This window comes from Scyliorhinus canicula, chromosome 9 (genome assembly GCF_902713615.1).
Source record: "Scyliorhinus canicula chromosome 9, sScyCan1.1, whole genome shotgun sequence".
NCBI lineage: Eukaryota > Metazoa > Chordata > Chondrichthyes > Carcharhiniformes > Scyliorhinidae > Scyliorhinus > Scyliorhinus canicula.
Window position 1 is genome coordinate 146323119 of NC_052154.1, and position 23801 is coordinate 146346919.

General features: G+C 52.2%; 1 protein-coding gene across 1 annotated transcript in view; it reads left to right on the forward strand.

Moving 5' to 3' along the window:
* LOC119971775 (doublecortin domain-containing protein 1-like) overlaps nucleotides 1–23801 on the forward strand; it is a 695221-nt gene that overhangs the window by 103437 nt on the left and 567983 nt on the right. Inside the window, exon 3 of the mRNA XM_038807879.1 lies at nucleotides 11521–11763. Within this exon, the coding sequence (XP_038663807.1) occupies nucleotides 11521–11763 (243 nt within the window). The remainder of the gene's footprint in view (nucleotides 1–11520; nucleotides 11764–23801) is intronic.

Sequence of the window (23801 nt, forward strand, 5' to 3'; positions counted from 1 at the left end):
ATGTCTCTCATTTTGGGACCATGTCACTGTTCACAGTTCTAGATGTCAGCCCTGAAGTTGCCTGCAATTTAAAATTACGTTGTTAAGGATTAAGAAAAAACAATTGCCTATGGTTTTAGAACATTACCAAGTCCAATATTAGTCATTCATGGACACCTCTCTCTATATTGGTGTTCATAATAAAACTTATTGGGTTTCCAGAAATTGAATCCAATCCTTTCTGCTGCAGTAAATTATTTTACTCAAAGGATGTGCGTTACGTTATTTAGACATGAAATCTAAGACTCCAAAATATACAGCCAGGCAGAGATCCTTTAAAGTTCCTGAAGTATTTTCTCTGACTTCAATAGAAGGAATACATAGCAACCTGTTACCTGGGCCAATTCCACTGTGACCTGCCTAATTCAACTGGACATTGATGACTGGCATATGCCTGAAAAGCCGCCCGCAGGGATCCCAGCAAGGTCACAAGGACTGCGAGTGGGTGCTGCAGTCAGACACACTGCTGTCAGCAATGCTGTGCGCCCTTCAAGGGTATATGAAATGCATGAAAATGCTTAATCAAAGTTCGACCTTTCGAGCCTGTGGCAATGACACTTCATGCTGGTTATTAAGGGCAAGAATAGTAAATTATGACTGTATGTTTCCACAAAATGTTATTGTGTTTTACAATTTGTAACTTTTTAATTTTGAACCTTTCCGCCCCTGTGAAACTCGCCCCACCCCCACTTCACTTCTGGGAACCAGCATTCATATCAAATGCTCCCAGGTCAGATGTAACATTAAAAGCAAAATACTGCGGGTTCTGGAAACCTGAAATACAAGGTGTAATATTGTTAGCAGCAAGGCAGCGTTCCAGATTCAACTGTGTGAATTTCTTATTCCCAATAAACCAACCTTATTGTTTCTGTAAGTGAGATTAATAGATTGGTGCACTATGTGCCAAATTACAGACACTTTTGTGTCATGAATGAAGGGCCACTGGTAACTGGGTTTGAAACCATTCCGACTCATATCCCACAGCAACCTTAGGGCAAGTACCAAGATAAAACTTGAATCCATCAGCCTGAACAGACTTCGAACTTAGGATCCAGGGGTGAAAGAACATTTCACGAACTTGTTCAGCACTCATAAATAGAGCCAATCTCTTCTTAGATTTTCTTTCTGAGTATAATACTAAAAGTAAGTAAGCTAATTCAAAATAGAACTGTGCAAAGAAAGATCTGCAGAAACATTTACAAGCTTTAACCATATATTTCCCTGACTTTTCCTAAGCTTGGCAAATTAATTAATATGTATTTATTGCAATGTTGAAAGACCACAGAAACACGGTAGCACAGTGGTTAGCACTGTTGCTTCACAGCACCAGGGACCTGGGTTCGATTCCTGGCTTGGATCACTGCTGTGAGGAGTCTGCATGTTCCCCCCGTATCTATGTGGGTTTCCTCCGGGTGCTCCAGTTTCCTCCCACAGTCCAAAGATGTGCAGGTTAGGTAGATTGGTCATGCTAAATTGTCAAAAGTGTCAAAAAGGTTAGGTGGGGTTACTGGGATCCTGGGATATAACATAGAACATAGAACAGTACAGCACAGAACAGTCCCTTCGGCCCTCGATGTTGTGCTGAGCTTTGTCCGAAAGGCTTAAGTAGGGTGCTCTTTCCAAGGGCCAGTGCAGGCTCGATGAGCCGAGTGGCCTCATTCTGCACTGTGATTCTATGATTTGAAATTAGATGCTTGTTCGGAATAAATTAGCAAATTGGATAATTCATAAATATTTCTAAAACATGAGGGGCAGAATGGTGACACAGTGGTTAGCATTGGTGCCTCACAGAACCAGAGACCTGGGTTTGATTTTGGCCTGGCGTGAGTGTCTGTGTGGAGTTTGCCCATTCTCCCTGTGTTTGCGTGGGTTTCGCCTCCACAACCCAAAGATGTGCAGGCTAGGTGGATTGGCGATGCTAAATTGCCCCTTAATTGGAAAAAAAAAGTGTTTGCGTGGGTTTTCTCCAGGCCTGCTGATTTTGTCCCACAGTTCAAAGATGTACAGTTTATGTGGATTGGCCATGCTAAATTGCCCCTTAGTGTCCAACGATGTGACGGTTAAGTGGGGTTACAGCGTTAGGGCGAGAGAGTGGGCTGAGATAGGTACTCTGAGGGCAGCATGGTGGCACAGTGGTTAGCATTGTTGCCTATGTCGCTGAGGACCCGGGTTCGAATCCCGGCCCTGGGTCATTGTCCGTGTGGAGTTTGCACATTCTCCCCGTGTCTGCGTGGGTTTCGCCCCACAACCCAAAGATGTGCAGGTTAGGTGAATTGGCCACGCTAAATTGCCCCTTAATTGGAAAAAATTATTGAGTACTCTAAATTTATTTTAAAAAAAGAGATAGGTACTCTTTCAGAGGATCAGTGCAGACCCGATGGGCCGAATGGCCTCCGTCTGCACTGTAGGGATTCTATGGATTTTATGATGGTAGTTTTAGTAAAGGCAATAGAGTCAGCCAAGTAAAAGTAAAGTACTGGTTTATTCACAACAGAAATGTAGATACACACAAGACCTGGTTAGGCTTCACCGGTTCTTTCTCTCTGGAGGCCTGTTCATGCTAGGCTGATCTCATATACACCAGTCCCCGCTCTATAGTTAAAGGGAGGGTGCACACTCATCGACGCACTATCATCAAACCTGTCCCATGTGGTTCGTGCAGAATCTTACACTACTGCAGTTTACAATATTTCAATAGTGGAATTAACTTGGATCTATTGGTTATTTATTAGAAATGGAGGCATAACTGTGAGCATATCCTCGGCCATCCCTGCGTTAACAAGAAGCGTAGTTAGGAGAACATCAAAGCGCCGCAGAAAACCAGCTTGGATTTCAAGAGCTTTTAGTTGACTTCACCTTACACTCTAGAATTCACTTCTTGAATTCCTTTGCCTTGACACTTCTCTTCCTCCTTTTTACCAACTTTATAATGTCTCTTGTTCAATGTTTCCGTTTATCGCTCCTAACTCTTCTACTCCTTGTTGGCTTTGGTCTCTCATTTATGAAACATATGCGGATGTTTACTGTGTAAATTATGCTAAGTTTTCAAAAAATGTTCCCAAGCACTTCACAGAAGAAATCTACGCTGCACAGAGGGAGAAACGAGGAGGGCTGGTCAAAAGCTTCATCGGTGGTGGGTTTTACGAGAGATTTAAAGAAAGTATGGGAGTTGGAAGAATGTAGGTGTTCAGGGAGGGAGGGATTAGAGGGAAAATTCTGCAATGTGAACATGTCGTGGGTGGGGGAGGAGATGTCAAGGAAGACCTGCCAAGTCACAGTTAAAGGAGCAGCACGTGCACAAGAAGCTAGAGAGGCTACCCAGATTCGTGAGTGGGCTGCATGAAAGGCCCTTCTTCACCTCAGTGGCCGCAAGATGGAAATCGGGCTTGTTCACTAACCATGACCCTATCAATAAGATCAAATACATTTAATGCATGCCAAATATTTCATAACGAGTTACAGAAAATGCATAATCATTCATATATTCACAGAACTAACATCAACTTCAAACGGTAAAAGCAAAATAAATATTTACACTTTGGATGCAGAGAGAGGGCACAGCCCTCACAGTCAATGTTATATGCAATCAGCATGCACCTCACTTTACTTGCCCTTGCTGTTCATGTGTATCACTTCAGTCATACTGGTGAGGAAAAAAAACTGCGTGGATGGAAATCAGTGTTACGTGGCAAACTTGCGCATGGGCAAAATGTAAAAAAAATGTTCGAACCCAGATGGGCGACATGTGCAGGTGCCCACCACTGAGCTGGAGTCAGAGGAATAGAGGTGTCTCGGATGTAGGGGGACAAAGGGGTTATAAAACAACTTCTTTATTTGTCCTTTTTCCTTCTGGGCAGTTAGAGATGACATTTACATTTGCATTATCTCCCTAAATTATCCTCTTGAGATGGGTGTCCCCATATGGATCATTATCACCCAGGAAAACAAATACTGGAATATGCGTCCTGGTAAGTGCTGTGCTAATATGAAAACTCCTTTTCTGATCATGAGCTTCAATCCCTTATGATACTGGCATGGTGGTAGTGGAAGCGCTGATCTGGCATGACTCTGGAGGAGGTCTTTCCCATCCCTCCACAGGTCTCCCAGCAACAAAGAAAGGCAGTATGATGGTTCACATCATTCTGCCACTGTCCCTTCTCCCAGCTGGGTAGTTAGATTTCGAGTAAATTGTTGTGAAGTCTATATCACTGCAAGGGCTGCCAGCCTTGGACTGCTCCCCATTCAGGACTCACTCCAGTTACCACTTCAAATGGTGCGTTTGATGTTGGATCCTTTCAACTCGATTATATTTTAAATTGCCACACTTGTCTGCAGAGAATGTTTTAAATACAACTGCCTACAGAATCTACACTTTGAAATTTGCTTTCATTGACATTTTTCTATTTACCATTTTTGTTCCATTTTTTAACACAGTGCAACTGGCTGTTAGTTGTGTGGGTTGACAACATACTTAATGTATCTGTGTGATTATCTGACTGTAAACATATGGAAACATACACATTGCACAATGCTGGTAAGTTAAGGGCATTGTGCAATGTGACATTTCTACAACGTAGATTAAATAGAGAAGGCAAGGTAAACCTAGAAGTTAAATGGGAATTAACTGAATTGCACAACAGCATTGTGTCAGTTAGAAAGTCAAGAATACTAACACATGGCAATGGATTAGAAGGTTTTTTGTCTGCAGTTGGTGGATTGTATATTTAAGTAATGCCTGCCCATGCGAATTCTCACAAATAGTTGTAGTCTTGGAAGAAAAAAAGAGTATTTGACATGCATGTAATACTTTGGCATCAAGCCGCAGCAAGTCTAAAACCCTGCCAACTGTCATTATCCTTTTGGTAAATTCAGTTCTTATAAACTGTGTGATAGCACAGGACTGCATAGTTCCCATTGAACCAGAGCCTGTCTGAGTAGCAGCATTTTCCACTCTTGAATGGGACTGCTGGCCTCATGGGGATTTGTGTCTTAGAATGTGGTAAGTGATTAGATTGGCCCAGATTTTAAAATGCTCCACTGTTCTACTGCCGCTGAAAGACATTTCCTATTCTTCCCAGCCAGCTTTGTCAAAGCAGTGGATTATCTCTGTGGTCTTCTTTGTGATGTGTAGTCTAACCTAATGCCAGTTTACTAAAGGCTGGTGTTACGTAAGAAAATGCTCTCTTTCTCTACATTTCTATGACTTGATAATCACATTGATAAATTTGGATAAAAGTAATAATCTTTATTACTTTTGTCCTTGCTGAATGAATATAGTTTGGCAAAATTATATTTATAATCTAATCTGTGAATTTATCAGATTTTAAAAATATACTGATATAAAATAACAGAAACAGCATTCTCATGGGGATCATCTAGCATCACAAACCCACATCAAAAAGGTCCAGTATAGTTAGTCCATGTTCACCCTTGGAATTAAGAAGATATAATACAACTCCAAACTTAATGCTAATTATTGTCTCAAAATTACTGCTGGCAATATTAACAAAAGCACACTGATAATGTACATAAGCAGTTCCCCTGCCTTCTATTGCAGTGGGGCCGTTATCCTGATTATTTCAAATGGCATGAGGCCTCTGTTAAAATCGCAAATAAATGAATGTAACAAGAATCACACCAAGGTTTGTCTGTGGATCCTAAAATCTGAGAATGTCAGAGCACAGAAATGGGTTATTTGTCCTATCAAGTTGGCCCCCACATGTCACCTTGTTAAATTCCACTCTCTTGCGCTGTCTCAGTGTCAGGGGCTGGTTTAGCTCACTCGGCTAAATCGCTGGCTTTTCAAGCAGACCAAGCAGGCCAGCAGCACGGTTCGATTCCCGTACCAGCCTCCCCGGACAGGCGCCGGAATGTGGCGACTAGGGGCTTTTCACAGTAACTTCATTGAAGCCTACTCGTGACAATAAGCGATTTTCATTTCATTTCATTCATTTAAAATCACACCCTCGTTAAATTCCACAATCCTGTTCTGTCCCTATATTCAACAATATTCCTTTTTTTTCAAATAACTATCTAATTGGTTTTAAAATAATTATAGGGCGGGATTCTCCGTTTCTGAGACTAAGGGCTGGATTCTCCGATTTTGAGGCTACGTGCGGAGGATTTGTGGGCTTTTACGTGAAAAAAATTCAGCGCCACCCCCTCACCGATCCTGTGACCAGTGAGGGGCTAGCAGCCGCGCCGCGTAAAGCTCCCGGTTCTCCCAATATAAACGGCCGGAGAATGGCCAGGTCCGTGGCCGCACATGCGCACGGCGACGACCTGCAGCGATTGCGCCGTAAAACATGGCGGCGGACGTGCACGGATTCAACCTGCCAGATAGTGCTCCCTGGCCACACCGTGGCCACCCCCCACCAGTCCCCCCAGCCCTCGTGGAACCCATCCGGCAAGCAGCATGCGGTGCTGGACACGTCAACCGCGCGGTCGGGAACTCGGCCCATCAGAGGCGGAGCATCGGGGGAGAGCTTTTAGGTGACGCGCAAAGGCCGTCCCAACGGCAGGCGACACGATGACGCCATTTCAGAGGGGGCGTCAAAAGGGATTCTCCGCCTGATTGCAAAATCGGTGTCGGGGAATGGTGAATCCCGCCCTAAGGGCGCGATTCTCCGCTGCCCACGACGGGTCGGAGAATAGCAGGAGGGCCTTTCCGACAATTTTCATGGTCTCCCGCTATTCTCCCCCCCTCCGGCCGCCCCCCGACACGAATCGCTGCTCGCCGTTTTTTACGTCGAACAGCGATTCTCCGCAGGCCGATGGGCAGAATACCGCGGAGTTTATGGCCGTTTTCACGGCCGCGATCACACCTGCTTTCAGCGTTCGTGAAAATTGCCGCAAAGTGCCTGTCCCGGACAACCATGGCACCGATTGGCACAGCCGCACCACGGCCGTGCCAAGGGTGGCATGGGCCTGCGATCGGTGGGCACTGATCGCGGGCAGCGGGTCCGATACCTGTGCACTATTTGTTCTTCCGCCGCCCCGCAGGATCAGTCCGCAGGGCGGCTGAGGGGCATGACGGCCCGCGCATGCGTGGGTTGGAGCCGTCCAACCCGCGCATGCGCTGCTGACGTCATCGTGCGCGTCAGCTGGCGTGACGCTTGGCGCGCGGACTTAGCGACGGTTGCTAAGCCCGCGATGCCGTGCCTCACGGGGCCCCGCTGCTAGCCCCGCCCGGGGGGGAGAATCGGGTCCCGGGAGGGGGCGTGGAGGCTGCCGTGAAACACGGCCAGTTTCACGGCAGCCTTTACGACTCGCCGCATTTGCGGAGAATCGCGCCCTAAGTGTTGATGCCAACGCAGATTTTGTGCACTTTCACAACAGAATAACAGGCGCCACACCTGGACCGATTCCGCGACTGTTAAGGGGCTGGCACTGGTGCCACGTGGAACACAATCGATTCCAATGAGAAACGGTGCTGGATTCGCTGGTCCCACGATTCAGTCAAAGGCTGACAAGTTCCAGCCGCATATACACACTTTACTCCCCACACAAACCATTCCAGCCAACAAGGTGGCAGTGAGGAGAGCAGCCCTGAGTTTTATTGATGCCGAGCAGGAGACCCTCTTGGACACGGTGGAGGAGCGGAGAACGAATTTGTACCCCGGCACGGAAAGGAGGCTGCCAGCTGCCGTCGTTCGTTGTGCCTGGGTGCAGGTGGTAGAGGTGGTCAGTGCCGTGGACAACATCGTCCAGATGGGCTAGCAGTGCCAGAAAAATTGGCACGACCTCCTCAGGGCGGCCAGGATGAGTAGGCAGCACTGTTCCCCTAGCGGTAACCCACGTACCACACACCCGTAACCTGATCCCACCCCACCCACAGAATTGCCGAACCTCCACCCTGCCCCACATGCCAGTACCCATAGCCGCCGCCATGGCCGGGTGCCCTGGCCACTGAGGCCACCAGCTACCCACCCTCTGGGCTGCATGCGTCGGTCGGACTGTCTAACACTGTCGTTTTCTGTTGTCACTGTCTGATGTGACGTAAGAAGATGTGGTGCAGTCCGAGATGAAGATGGTTCACCCCCTGTGCCCTGAACACCTCAGCAACTCAGACTCATCCCCCTCCTGTCCCTGGTGCATCTGGTGGGCAGTGGGCAGGACGGTGTGGCTCCAACCCACCCGGGATACCCGAGCAGCAGCTGGGTCTATCCAGGCCCAGTCGCCCCAGAAAACACCCGCCAATGGGAATCCAGGTGGCAGGGTGGGAATCACAGCAGGCAGCCTCCACTCCTGCACTGCTGTCTGGGGATCCACCTAGATGTAGTACTAGGGCTCGTAAGGCCTGGAAGTTCGACACGTTAAGTTGGCATGGGTGCAGGGAACAGTTTAGTTACAGGGGCCAGGGCACAAATCTGTATGTATAGTGCACATGACGTTGCCACCGTGGGTGTGAGGGGTGGGTTATTCTGGGTTAGCCAGGGGTGGGTGAGAATGGGCAGACTCTGTGGGTGGCCTGGGCTCCCCCCTCCCCCAGACCACCCTCACCTACATACCACCCTCACGCCAACACCAGCATCCACCACTGCTACACCAGGGGACTGATTGGACCATGTGATGGAATGGCCAGCTCACATGCTGCGACCATCCAGGTGGAAAGTGCTACCGTGGGCAGGAGTCAGACGTTGTCATACGATGCGGAGCAGCAGAGCTCATCACAAAGTTGGTTGTCATCATCCTCCATCCCATGGACCAGACCTGGTGTTACTGCAAACCCAGGGCCCCCACCCCGTGGTGCGACAGGTATGTAACATGAAGGGAGTTGCAGGTGGAGGGAGGGGTGGAGTGAGGGAGTGTGGGGTTGGGATGCGGTGTCCGTGCCCCTGGTCAGTGTCCCGTTCCCCCCCCCCCCAATCGAATCAGTGAACCTGGAGGCGATGAGAGCTTCCCGTGTATGTTGGTCCTGATACACACATCATGAGGCCTCCCATGCCTGCCCGGGCTCCATGTTCTGCCCGCCCCCCCCCCCCCCCCCCCCCCCCCCCCCCCGCATCCTCCTTATCAGAGGAGGCTTGGCGTTCGTCCTCCTCCGCCAACACATCGCCCCACTGCTGTGCGATGTTGTGGAGGATGCAGCAGGCCACCACAATGCGAGCAACCCTCCCAACATCATCCTGGACGGCCCTCCAGAGCGGTCCAGGCACCTGAACCGCATTTTCAGGCGGCCGATGCAACGATCGATCATGCTGCATGGGCTATGTTGTAGTGGGTTCCCGGGTCGGTCTGTGTCCTCCGGATAGGTGTCATCAGCCATGATCTCAGTGGATAACCCCTATCACCGAGGAGTCAACCCCCCAACTGGGGTGGAGGGCATCGAACATGGCTGGAATCGTTGAGTGTGCCAGGATGAAGACGTCGTGCACACTGCCTGGGTTCCGGGCACAGACGTGTATGATGCGCAGCTGATGGTCACATATCAGCTGCACATTCTGTTATCCGCATGTGCCCGTAGGGGGACATGCATCCTGTCAATCACCCTCTGGACCTGGGGCATCCGTTGATGGTGGCGAGCCCCACTGCTACGGCATCCTGCTGGGCTCAGTCCACATTGAAGTGGATGTAGTGTGCCACTTGGGCATATAGGGCCTCCATGACGTTGCTGATGCACCTGTGTACTGAGGTCTGTGAGATCCCGAACAGCTCCCCACTCTGCACCTGGAAGGGCCCTGTTGCTTAAAAGGTCAGGGCGACCATCACCTTGACAGCCACTGGGGGCGGGTGTCCTTCCCCATTACACCACGGTGCCAGGTGTGCCATCATCTGGCAGATATGTCGCACGGTCTCTTTGCTCAGACGGAGTCTTCGATGGCGTGCCCATCCGGCAGCTCCTCGAATGACAGGCGGTGCCGGTACACATGAGGCCCCATGCGGTGCTTTCTTGGCACCTCCTTCTCTGCGGCCTGTTGGGCAGCCGGCTCTCCAACCTGGGTAGCTGCCACTTGACGCTCTGCTGCAGTCTTTGCTGCCCACTCCACGATTGCAGCTTCTTCTTCCTCCTTGAGCAGCTCCAGCTCGTACCGCCGCAGTGCATCCCCCAGATGCGGCCACTAGCAGCAAGGCCACCATTGCTGGTTGAATTCCAATATCCATTGTCTGTATGGGGTGAAAGGCCAACATGTTAGCATGATGCTTGCCCCATGCCCAACCAGGTCCACTGGGCTACATGGTGGCCCCGGTTGGCATTGTTGGCTCCACCCCTGCATGTCCCTCACCCCGCACCTCTGGCCCCGTCGGTAGCCAGCACCATGGGAGCCTCTGGCCCTGGTGCCCATCCCTGATGCCAGGGGTACCGTTGGCTGACACTGCCCTCACCAGGGGTATGCACCATGGCCCCATAGGTGTTACTGCGAGTGTTGCTCTGGGTGGGCCGCCAGCAGACGTTCGAATTTTAGACACAAATGTGTAGTATCCAAGACTTTCAAAATCAGTTATGGCACCATCAACTGCCAAGAACCATCACCTTCAGCCGAACAATATGAGTTGGACTTTGGCTACTGAGGTAGGTAGCTCAAGTTGGAAAATTTCCCGACTTGGCAGACATACCTTAAAAGATCCTGAATTGCACAATTTTGTCTCTGGGTGTGGGATGGAGTTAGGCCCATTAATCGAGCAGATCATAGGCAGCCATGAGGTGGGTGAGTGTCAAGGCTGGCTTAGTTCTTTGGGACTTTGTCCCATTTGTAATAAAAACAGCCAGCCCCTCTGGCCCTCACAGCTCATACAGCTTCACCACTGCACACCCCCACCCATCACCATTGCCCTCATGGTATCCATGCCAACTCATGCCCCTTCCGTGTCCATTCACCAAATACACACTCTGTAGATTGCCAATGAGCCATATAATAACAATGAAAAACATAGAACTGCTGAGATAAAAAAACACCCATTCAGAAAAATTGTTCCTAATTCTGTAGAAGTGTTAATCAGACAGACCAATAAAATATCAGGAACACCTCTTTATCTTGTCCAAATAAAGCATTGAGACATTGACTGAAAAAGAGCACAGAAAGAACACATTATTATAAACTCTTAAAGATGTCAATCAAACAAATTCAGCATTCACTTCACTTGTCAAAACAGCATCCCTGCTGAACTCATGCTTTTATTGATAAATGCAAATTACTGCAGATGCTGGAAACAAAAATAGAAAATGCTGGAAAAACTCAGCAGGTCTGACAACGTCTGTGGAGGGAGAACAGAGCTAATGAGTTGAGTCTGGATGACTCTTTGTCAAAGCTTTTATTGCTTTGGACTCTCAGCCCAGAGTGTATAATGAGGACAGGTTGTCCAACTTGCATTCCTTTCAGGGACAGCGTCCACTCTGGGGATTGTGAAATTAACGCCATGGTTATTAGAATACTGCAACCATTAAACCATTCACGACAGAATCTAGCTAAATAGAGTAGAAATTTGAATATTCTATTTAATTCAGAGTTAAAAAGCCTTATTGTCTCTCTTTGTATTTAGGAAGTGCAGGTCACCATACAAAATGACAATCCGCATTCGTACTCAAAGGTCAAAACCTCCTTTGCGGTCTCCAGTTGGTTCTCTTCCTTGTTCACAGACCAGAAGATCAAGATTCCAAAATTCAAGTGAAAGCTGTGGTGTGGTTTCAGATTGCGAGAGCAACAATTCATGTCGTAAAAAGAAATGCAGCCTTCGTTTTCCAAGGATCAAAAGATGCTTGAGTGCACCGCCTGGATCAGTTAGGTAATTACATCGAGGCATACAATGTTACTGAAAATTAATGTTTTAAAGTTCTACAATCATAGAATCATAGAATGTACAGCACAGAAGGAGGCCATTCAGCCCATCGAGTCTGCACCAGCCTTGGAAAGAGCACCCTACTTAAGCCATCCCATCTCCATAACCCAGGAACCCCACCTAACCTTTTGGGCACTAAGGGGCAATTTAGCATGGCCAATTCACCTCACCTGCACATCATTGGATTGTGGGAGGAAACTGGAGCACCTGGAAGAAACCCGTGCAGACACAGGGGCCGGGATTCTCCCCTACCTGGCGGGGCGGGGGGGGTCCCGGCGTGTCGGAGTGGCGTGAACCACTCCGACGTCGGCCGGCCTAAAGGTGCGGAATTCTCTGCACCTTTAGGGGCCAGGCCCTCATATTGAGGGGCTAGGCCCGCACGGAGCGGTTCCCACTCCGCCGGCTGGTGTGAACGGCCTTTGGCGCCACGCCAGCCGGGGCCGAAAGGAATTCGCCGGCCAGTGTAAGTCTGCGCATGCGCCGGAGCGTCAGCGGCTGCTGACGTCATACTGGCGTATGCGCAGGGGAGGGGGTCTCTTCCGCCTCCGCCATGGTGAAGGCCATGGCGGAGGCGGAAGAAAAAGAGTGCCCCCCTGGCACAGGCCCGCCCGCCGATCGGTGGGCCCCGACCGCGGCCAGGCCACCTTGGGGGCACTACCCCGGGGTCAGATCACCCCGCGCCCCCCCCCCCCCAGGACCCCGGAGCCCGCCCGCGCCGCCTAACCTGCCGGTCAGACGTGGGTCGGAGAATCGCCGCGGGGGGCCCGCCGACCGGTGCGGGGGGCCCGCTGACCGGCGTGACGCGATTCCCACCCCCACCGAATCTCGGAGGGCGGAGAATTCGGGACACGGCAGGGGCAGGATTGACGCCGGCCCCGGGTGATTCTCCGACCCTACGGGGCATCAGAGAATACCGCCCAGGGAGAAAGCGCAATCTCCACACAGTCACCGAGGCTGGAATGATGACGAAGGATTTGCATTTATGTAGTACTTTTATCATATTGCATAGAAATAATCCGGTCAGTTCCACATGTAATGAGTTATCTTTGAAGCACAGCTGCCATGACAAAGGACTTCAGTGGGGGAGGGGGGAGTAACAATTTTACAGGAGCAAAGTCCCGAAAACAGCCATAAGGTGAATGACCAATGAAACAATGTTGGTGGTACTGACTGAGGGAAGAATGTTGATTGATGAAAGTAAATGCTTATTGCTCAAATATTTCTGGAGCAGAATCACACTTCTATGTACCTTTTCTCCACCTTCCCCCTCATAGGACCATTAGATATAGGAGCAGAATTAGTCAATTTGGTCCATCGAGTCTGCTACGCCATTCAATCATGGCTGATATTTTTCTCATCCCCATTCCCTTGCTTTCTCCCGTAACCCCTGATCCCCTTTTTAATCAGGAACCTATCTATCTCTGTCTTAAAGGCACTCAGTGACTTGGCCTTCACAGCCATCTGCGGCAAAGTGTTCCACAGATTCACCACCCTCTGGCTGAAGAAATCCCTCGTTATCTCAGTTTTAAAGGATTGTCCCTTCAGTCTGAGGCTGTCCCCTTGGGTTCTCATCTCCTCCTAGTGGAAATTATCTTCTCCACGTCCACTCTATGTCGGCCTCTCAGTATTCTGTAAATTTAATGAGATTCCCCCCATATCCTTCTAAACTCCATTGAATATGATGTGGAGATGCCGGCGTTGGACTGGGGTGAGCACAGTAAGAAGTCTTACAACACCAGGTTAAAGTCCAACAGGTTTGTTTCAAACACGAGCTTTCGGAGCACGGCTCCTTCTTCAGGTGAATGGAAAGGCTTGTTCCAGAAATGTTTATATAGACACAGTCAGAGATGCCCGGAATGCGAGCACCTGCAGGCAATCAAATCATCAAAGATGCAGAGAGAGAGGTAACTCCAGGTTAAAGAGGTGTGAATTGTCCCAAGCCAGTTCAGTCGGTAGGCCTCTGCAAGTCCAGGCTTGTTGGTGGGGGCCGAATGTAATGCGACATGAATCCCAGATCCCGGTTGAGTCCGCATTCATGCGTGCGGAACTTAGCTATAAGTTTTTGCTCAGCAATTTTGCGTTGTCGCGTCTCCTGAAGGCCTCCTTGTAGAATGCTGACCCGGAGATCAGAGGCTGAATGTCCTTGACTGCTGAAGTGTTCCCCAACTGGAAGGGAACAGTCCTGCCTGTTGATAGTCGCACGGTGCCCGTTTATTCGTTGTCGCAGTGTCTGCATGGTCTCGCCAATGTACCACGCTTCGGGACATCCCGATCAGAGCCCTGTGCCAGCTCTGGAATCCCCCGCCAGTGTTCCCCGGGACAAATCTGTGGTTCCCTCTCAGTGGCGCCGCCATCAGACCCCCCACTTCCCCCCTGTGTTGCCTCCACTGCCCCCAGATTTTAAGGGTGGCCGCCACTACCGGACTCGTGGTATACCTTGTGGGGGGGAGCGGCCATGGTGCTGTTACTAGCGCCCCCAGGCTTGTATTGCCGCAGGACGCCCTCTCCATACGTTTCCAAGCTGCCCCCTCCCCCTCCATCACCCACTTGCGCACCATCGATGCGTTCGCCGCCCAGTAGTATCCGGAAAGATTGGGTAGCGCTAATCCTCCACTGTCCCTACTCCGTTCCAAGAAAATCCTTCTCACTCTAGGGGTGCCATGTGCCCACACATAGCCCATAATGCTGCTAGTTACCTTCTTGAAGAAGGCCCTGGGGAGAAAGATGGGCAAGCACTGGAACAGAAACAAGAACCTCGGGAGGACCGTCATTTTGACTGACTGCACCCTCCCTGCTAGCGACAGCGGTACCATGTCCCACCTCTTGAACTCCTCCTCCATCTGCTCCACCAGCCTTGAAAAGTTCAGCTTGTGGAGGGTCCCCCAGTTCCTTGCCACCTGCACCCCCAAGTACCTGAAGCTCTTTACTGCTCTCTTAAAGGGGAGCCGCCCAATTCCCTCCCCCTGATCTCCCGGGTGTATCACAAAGACCTCACTTTTACCCACATTTAATTTATATCCCGAAAAGTCCCCAAACTCCGCTAGTATTTCCATTACCTCCGGCATTCCCCCTTCCGGGTCCGCCACATATAACAACAAATCATCCGCATAGAGTGATACCCGATGTTCCTCCCCTCCCCTTGTCAGTCCTCTCCACCCCCCTGAACCCCTCAGTGCCATCGCCAACGGTTCGATCGCTAATGCAAATAGTAAGGGGGATAGGGGGCATCCCTGCCTGGTACCTCGATGGAGCCCAAAATACTCTGACCTCCTCCCGTTTGTAACCACACTCGCCATCGGGGCCGAATACAGCAGCCTCACCCACTTGATAAATCCCTCCCCAAACCCAAACCGTTCCAGCGTCTCCCACAGGTATTCCCACTCCACCCTATCGAATGCCTTCTCCGCATCCAGTGCTACCACTATCTCAGCCTCCCCCTCCACTGCTGGCATCATAATCACATTCAACAGTCTCCGGACATTTGTGTTAAGTTGTCGTCCCTTTACGAACCCCGTCTGGTCCTCATGGATTACCCCTGGCACACAATCCTCTATTCTGGTTGCCAGGACCTTTGCCAACAGTTTGGCATCTACATTCAAGAGGGAGATAGGCCTGTAGGACCCGCACTGTACAGGGTCTTTGTCCCGCTTCAGGATCAAGGAGATCAGGGCCTGTGACATTGTCGGGGGCAGAACCCCCCCCTCTCGCGCCTCATTGAAGGCTCGCACCAGCACTGGACCCACCAAGTCCACATACTTCTTATAAAATTCCACCGGGAACCCATCCGGCCCCGGCGCCTTCCCCGCCTGCATCTGGCCTATCCCTTTAACTAGCTCCTGCAGCTCTATCGGCGCCCCCAGCCCCTCCACCCGTTCCTCCTGGACCTTTGGGAACCTCAATCTATTGAGGAAGTTCTCCATTCCCCCCCTCCTCCTGGGCGGCTCAGACCAGTACAATTCCCTGTAGAAATCCCTGAAGACCCCGTTCACCTCTTGCCCCTTCTGCACTACGTTCCCTCCCTTCTCTCTCACTCCCCCAATCTCTCTGGCTGCATCTCGCTTGCGCAGCTGGTGTGCTAGCATCCTGCTCGCCTTTTCCCCGTACTCATAGACCGCGCCCTGTGCCCTTCTCCATTGCGTCTCCGCCTTCCTAATGGTCAGTAGGTCAAACTGGGCCTGTAAACTGCGCCGCTCCCTCAACAGCCCCTCCTCTGGTGTCTCCGCATATCTCCTGTCCACTTCTATAAGTTCCCCCACCAGTCTCTCCCTCTCCTGCCTCTCCTTCCTTTCTCTGTGTGCCCTTATGGAGATCAGCTCTCCTCTGATCACTGCTTTCAGGGCCTCCCAGACTACCCCCACCTTCACCTCGCCCGTGTCGTTCGTGCCCAGATATCTCTCAATGCCCTTCCGGACCCTTCCGCCCACCTCATCGTCCGCCAGCAGCCCCACATCCAGGCGCCACAACGGGCGCTGGTCCCGTGCTTCCCCCAGTTCTACCTCTACCCAGTGTGGTGCATGGTCCGAAATCGCAATGGCCGAGTACTCCGTGTCCTGCACTCTCGAAATCAGCCCCCTGCTCAGTACAAAAAAGTCTATTCTGGAGTACACCCTGTGGACGTGGGAGAAAAAAGAATACTCCCTCGCCCTTGGCCTGCCAAATCTCCAAGGGTCTACCCCCCCCCATCTGCTCCATGAACCCCCTTAGCACCTCTGCCGCTGCCGGCCTCCTATTCGTCCTGGAACTCGATCTGTCCAGCCCAGGGTCGAGCACTGTATTGAAGTCCCCCCCCATGATCAGGCCCCCTGCCTCCAGACCCGGAATGAGGCCCAACAGGCGCCTCATAAAACCCGCGTCATCCCAATTCGGGGCATACACATTCACCAGCACCACATTCTCTCCCTGCAGCCTACCCTTCACCATCACGTACCTACCCTCCTTATCTGCTACCACCTGCGCCGCCACGAACGACACCCTCTTTCCCACCAAAATCGCCACCCCCCGGTTCTTTGCGTCCAAGCCTGAGTGGAACACCTGTCCCACCCACCCCCTTCTCAGGCGTACCTGGTCTACTACTCTCAAGTGAGTCTCCTGCAACATTGCCACATCCGCCTGCAGTCCCTTTAGGTGTGAAAAAACCCTTGATCTCTTGACCGGCCCATTCAGCCCCCTCACGTTCCAAGTAATCAACCGGGTCGCGGAGCGACCCGTCCCTTTCCCCTGTCTATTAGCCATGTCCTGTCCCCTGTTCGCCCCGGGTCGACCCTCCCCTTCTGACCCGTTCCCCATGGCGATGGCCCCCCCCCCCCCCCCTCTCTCCTCCCGTTCTTCCCTTCCCGTCCTCGGCCTTTCCAGCAGCAACCCGGTATCCCCCCCTAACCCCCCTTCCCCCCCCCCCCCCCCCCCCCCCCCCCGGCTAGGACCCCTCCTAGCCGCGGTGTATCCACCATCGTACTCCCGAGAGTCAGCTGGTTTTCGCTGACCCGGCTGCCCCTGCCACACTCCGACTCCTCCCGATGTGGGGGGGAGGGGCCTCCCCCCCCCTTGCCATCCCTCTCTGACCCCGCTTCAGCGCGGGAAAAGCCGCCATTGCTGGCCACACCCCACTCTTCTCTCCTCCCCCTTCCTCCGTCCCGCGCGCGGGAAACAGGGGAAAGCCCGCGCTTTCGCCCGGCCACACCCTACCCCGCCATCTTCAATTCCACCCCCGTCCCCATCCAAGCCCATAAAAAAGCCCCCTTAAAACGAGAGGAAGAAAAAAGAGAAAAAGAAAACACGCATAACCAACTTGCACCCCCCCCGTCCCGCCTCCCCAACTTAACAATATAACAATATAAATAACAAATCTCAAATAAATACATAAATACATAACTATGCCTGCATAACTAAATAACTACCCAATAATAACGTATTTAACCATCACCCTCCATCGAACAGAACAGTAACCATAACCCTTAAAGAACAGATCAAAAAACAGTTAAAAAAAAGCCCCCCCTACAACAACAATAATTAAGGGAAGTTGGCAACGGGAAGAGACACACAAAAAGGAACAAAGAAACCCCCCATAACACAAGTTTCAAAGAAACCAAACGATCCATCAACTTTAACCAAGTTCCGACCTGGCCTAAGAAAGACATGGGCCACTTGATCAGTCAAGGGTACTCGGGCGGCCTCGACCGCCGGCGTTCCCAAGTTCTAGTTCAGGTCCAGCTTTTCCTCCCGAACAAAAGTCCATGCCTCCTCTGGGGTCTCAAAGTAATGGTGCTGGTCCTTGTAGGTGACCCACAAGCGCGCTGGCTGCAGCATTCCGAACTTGATCCTCTTTGCGTGCAGCACCGCCTTCGTCCGGTTAAACCGGGCCCGCCGCTTTGCCACCTCCGCACTCCAGTCCTGATATATCCGCACCGTCGAATTCTCCCATTTGCTGCTTTTCTCCCTCTTGGCCCACCTCAGCACTTTCTCCCGATCACAGAAACGCTGGAATCGCACCAGCACCGCCTTCGGGGGCTCGTTCGCCCTAGGCCGCCTAGCCATGACCCGATATGCTTCTTCCAGCTCCAGGGGCGATGGACCGGCCCCCTCTCCCATCAGGGAGCTCAGCATCTCCGCTACATATTTCGGGAGATCAGGCCCCTCCAGGCCTTCTGCTAGGCCCAGGATCCTCAAGTTCTTCCGCCTCATTCGAGTGTCCAGCTCCTCAAAGCGGCTCTGCCATTTCAGGTGGAGTGCCTCGTGCACCTCCACCTTTCCCACGAGGACCGTGGCCTCCTCCTCCCTTGCAGTCATCTCCTGCTGCAGCTCTCTTATCGACGCCTCTTGGGTCGCCTGGGCCCCCATCAGCCTTGTGGTCGTCGCGTTCATAGACTCTAAGAGTTCCACTTTCAGCTCCGTAAAACACCGGAGGAGAGCGGCCTGCTGCTCCTCCGCCCATTTTCTCCAATCTTCTAGTGCACCACCGGCCGCCATTTTGGTCCTCTTCCCCCGCTTTTTTCGGGGAGCTGCTGCCGCTTTTTTTGTTGCCCCACTCCGAGTACCGACCATAAAGTTAGTCTCACTCTCCTCAGGGAGCCTTCCCCCACCGGGATTCGTCTTTACAGTACCGTCGGGGCCCTCCAATCGGCCCTTAAACACCTTTGTCGCAGGAGCTGCCAAATGTGCGACTTAGCTGGTCATAGCCGCAACCGGAAGCCCTCAACATGAATGTTAACATTGCATTTGTCTCCGTAACTGCCAACTGAACCTGCATGTTAACCTTAAGAGAATCCTGAACTAGGACTCCTAAGTCCCTTTGTGTTTCAGATTTCCAAAGCCTTTTCCCATTTAGAAAATAGCCTATGCCTCTATTCTTCCTACCGGAATGCACAACCTCGCACTTTCATAGAATCCATACAGTGCAGAAGGAGGCCATTCGGCCATCGAGTCTGCACCAACCCCGAAAGAGCTCCCTACCTTCGCCCAAACCCATTCCTATCCCCGTAACCCCACCTAGGGGTAATTTTGCATAGCCAATCTACGTAACCTGCTTATCTTTGGACTGTGGGGGGAAACCGGAGCACCCGGAGGAAACCCACACAGACACGGGACGAATGTGCAAACTCCACACAGTCACCCGAAGACAGAATCGAACCCGCGTCCCTGGTGCTGTGAGGCAGCAGTGCTAACCACTGTGCCACATACCACTTTTCCACATTGTATTTCATCTGCCTTCTTTGCCCAGTCGCCTCGCCTGTCCAAGTCCTTTTGCACTGTTATAACCTTAACAGGTCTCACGGGGTAGGGATGATCCAGTATCCCGTGGAGCTTGTGGAATACCAGCTTCCTGATAAGGGGGCGGGGGACCCTTAACACAGTTCATGTGTCTGTGTACAAATAGAGTCGGCCAGGCGGGCTTCGACTAGAGAATACCCAATAAGGAACTACTGGAGCTGTGCCTAATAGTTAACGTGTTAAATAAAATAAGTTTTGTTTCTCTTTGCAACTCGTTGTGGACTCCTTTTGTTGCCCCTTACAAAATGCAGCCTCCCTGCTTCCTCAACACTACCTGTCCCTCTACATAACTTTGCATCAGTTGCAAACTTAGCAACAATGCTCGTAGTTCCTTCTTCCTTCTTCTCATGGTTCAGCTGCGCTTCCTTGCTATCCAAGAGAAGGATAACATTTTGCTGTGCATCAGTGAGATGCTGAATGGTGAAGATGAGGCCTTCTCCCAACCTATGTAAAATGGCAGACTGAGTGCAGGCCATTGACGGGAGCCAGTGCTTACTCAGTTGCCTGCCACATCTGATGGTCACTCTTTCCATGGAGCTGGATAACACTGGCAAGGCCTGAGACACCGCTGGCAAATGCTGCAGATAGATTCCTCCAGTCTCTCTCCAATTTCATGCTATATCTCTGAAAATGCTGAGTTCACCTGAGCAAAGCTTGGATTTTCTTGAGACCTTCGATGGAGCCTCTCCATGTCCCTACCTCCAACATCTCCTGATCACCTTGTGATTTGTGGCTTACAATGCAACAGTGGTGTATGTCCCACCTGATGAAGTGGAGGGTGGAGGAGTCATGGGATGTTGCTTCTTCAAAGTGCGCTCTGGGATCCTCAGTCTCACTCCACTGCAGCTCCTGCATCACGTTTGATAGACTTTTGCAGATGGAAGGCATGAGTTAAAACTGACAAGATAGAAGTGTTTCAAGTCATCATTATACAGATGTTTATATTTCAGTGACTGGTGATATTGAGTCAACGTGAGTGATTGTTGTGTGCCACGTGCTTGTGTGATACCTAATTCTGTCACCAGGTATTTCGAAGACCGCCCCCCCCACCCCCCACCCATCTCTCCATTAACAATGGCCAGGCACCCTGCCACTTTACCAATCTCCATGTCCAGAGGGGAAAACCAGTAAAGCTAGACGTAGCACTAGACCATGCAAGATCAAGAGAGCGGATCAGTGATTGGGTACGGGGGTGTTGCAGGGGGTTGTCCCAATCTGTATCTCGGGGGAACGGAAATGTCAAATGTTCACAATTAAGACATGTTAAACCTGATGCATGTGAAGGCTCTGTCCATGGTCCAAGATGATCCAATGATCCAAGAACAAACGTCCCTGATGCAGACCCTGTTCAGAGGATGGGTGAGAGTGCGCTGCAGCAGAAAGACAGGAGTCAGACTTTGGCATAAACTGAGGAGCAACAGAGCTAACGACACAGCAAGTTATCATCACTCTCCTGCAGTGTATATTGACCAGCTGACAATGCCGACACAGGCCCACCACCCGAGGGTGATGTTACACAGACCCTTGAATGGTGAAACAGTGTAGTCAGGAAGGCGGGTGGTGTGGGAGGGTTAGGGAATGGAGGCTGGGGGAGAAATGAGGGATCTCTGTGGGAAGGAGGGGGTTGTGGGGGAGGGGGGAAATAGCGGAGGGGGCTGAGCTGACAGACTAAGCCTCATCATATGAGAATCGGCTGAGGTTGATGGCTTCTCTGGTACTCTGGGCATGTGGACCCTTGCTGCCTTTGCCTGTCCTCAATCCTCCGGCTCCTCCTGATCTGCCTCCTTCTCCTCCTCCTCAGATAGGAATCATATGTCCCTCCTCCTCCTCTTCCAGCATGTCGCCCCACTACTGTGCCAGGTTATGGAGGGCACAGCAGACCATCATAAAACAGGAGACCCTGTGGGGGCTGTACTTCAGTGCACCACCAGAGTGATCCAGGCATTGGAACTGCATTTTGAGCAGTCCGATGCACTGCTCAATGACAGTAGGGGTGGTAGTATGGGTCTCGCTATATCCGTTCTCCACCTCGGTCTGCGGCCTCCGCACTGGCATCATCAGCCAGGACCTGAGTGGCTACCCCCTATCCCCCAAGAGCCAACCCATCATTCTGGTGTGGTCCTCGAAGACGCCCGGGATCTCCAAGCGTCCCTGGATGTAGCTGTCATGCACACCCGCTGGGAAGCGGGCATGCACGTACATGATCCGGAGGTGATGGTTGCACACGAGTTGAACATTCAGGGAGTGGAACCCCTTACTGATAACGAATGGCACTCCCTGATACCCTGGCATCAAGGTGACATGCATGCCATCAATTACCCCTTGCACCTGGGCCATCCTGGCGATAATAGAGAATCCTGCAGCATGGGCATCTTGGAGGGATCACGTTTGATGCCCCAGGCATACAGTGCATCCTTGACTTCACGGATGCACCTGTGGGCTGTACATTGGGAAATGCTGCAAAAGTGTCTGCTCGAGCCCTGTTCTGGACTTGTTGCACAGATGTTCAGGGCTGCGGTGATCACTGGGAGCGCATGTCCTCCTCAATGGGTGCCAAGTCCTTGAGGCCATGTCGTAGGTGTCGTACTGTCTCTTTGTTAAGATGGAGTCTCCTGCAGCACATGCTGTCCCTCATCTGTCCACCTTGGACTGTTGCTGGCATCCCACTCTCGGTACCTCCTCGGACTGATGGGTGGCCGGGTCTTCAGGGTGTGCTGCACATGGGCTGCAGCATCCAGCTTGCATGATGCTACTACCGCCTTTGCCAGCGTCTGCCTACCTTGGCTGCCACCAGCACCTCAAGGTCAGCCTCTGCGCGACTGACAACACCAGCCATTGTTATTTCGGTAAGGAATAGGAGAGGGAGAGAGACTGACAATCAGTTAGGGGTTTCCAGTCCAGGACCCTCAAATTCCCCAAACGTCTGCACCCTTACGTGTCCGCCTTCATTGTGCCATCCACCGACCCAGTTGTGCTGGAAAACATCACTGTGCACACTCACACCCGGCCACAGCAGGAGCCCCTAGACCCCAGACCCCTGCCAGGAACATTAGCCTTCTCATAATCCGTAGAGTTACCTTGGGCGGGATTCTCCCCTACCCGGTGGGGCGGGCCGTACCAGCGCTGAGGTGTGGCGTGAACCACTCCGGCGTCGGGCCGCCTGGAAGGTGCGGAGTCCTGCGCTCCTTCAAGGGCTAGACCGTCGCCGGCGGGGTTGGAGGCCAGCCAGCATGGAAGGGCTTGGCGCCACGCCAACCGGTGTGGAATGGCCTCCGCCGGCCGGCGCATGCGCGGGAGCGCCAGCGTGTGCTGGTGTCATCCCAGCGCATGCGCAGGGGGGTCCTTCCCGCGCCGGCCATGGCAGAGGTTGACAGCAGCCAGCGCGGAGGGAAAGAGTGTCCCCACGGCACAGGCCTGCCCGCGGATCGGTGGGCCCCGGTCGCGGGCCAGGCCACCGTGGGGGCACGCCCCCGGGGCCAGTTCCCCCGACGCCCTCCCGAGGACTCTGCAGGCCGCCCACAGAGCCAGGTCCAGCCAGTACGGACCTGGTTTGATTTACGCTAGCGGAACCGGCCATCATGGGGCGGAGAATCGCCGGGGGGGGCTGCTGCCAGCGGCCGCTGACCGGCCCGGCGCAATTCCCACCCCCGCGAAAACCCTGGTGCCGGAAAATTCAGCAGCCGGCTTCGGGGCGGCGGGGCGGGATTCACGCCGGCTCCCCCCCCCGGGTGATTCTCTGACCCGGCGAGTGGTCGGAGAATCCCGCCCCATACGTCTGCAAGGATATCCCCAGTGCTGAAGCCCAGCTGTTGAATTTGGTTGTTGGCTGCTGCCTCTGTGGTGCTGGTGCTTTTAAAATCATAAAGTCCCTACAGTGCAGAAGGAGGCCATTTGGCCCATCGAGTCTGCACCGACCACCTGAAAGAGCACCCTCCCTAGCACCACTGCCCCAACCTATTCCTATAACGCTGTAACCTCACCTAACCTTTTTGGACACTAAAGGGCAATTTAGCTTGGCCAATCCACCGAACCTGCACTTCTTTGGACTGTGGGAGGAACCCGGAGCACCCGGAGGAAACCCACGCAGACACGGGGAGAACGTGCAAACTCCACACAGATAGTCACCCGAGGTTGGAGTTGAACCCGGGTGTCTGACGCTGTGAGGCACCAGTGCTAACCACTGTCCAACTGTGCCGCCCTAGAGTTCAGACCAACTGTTC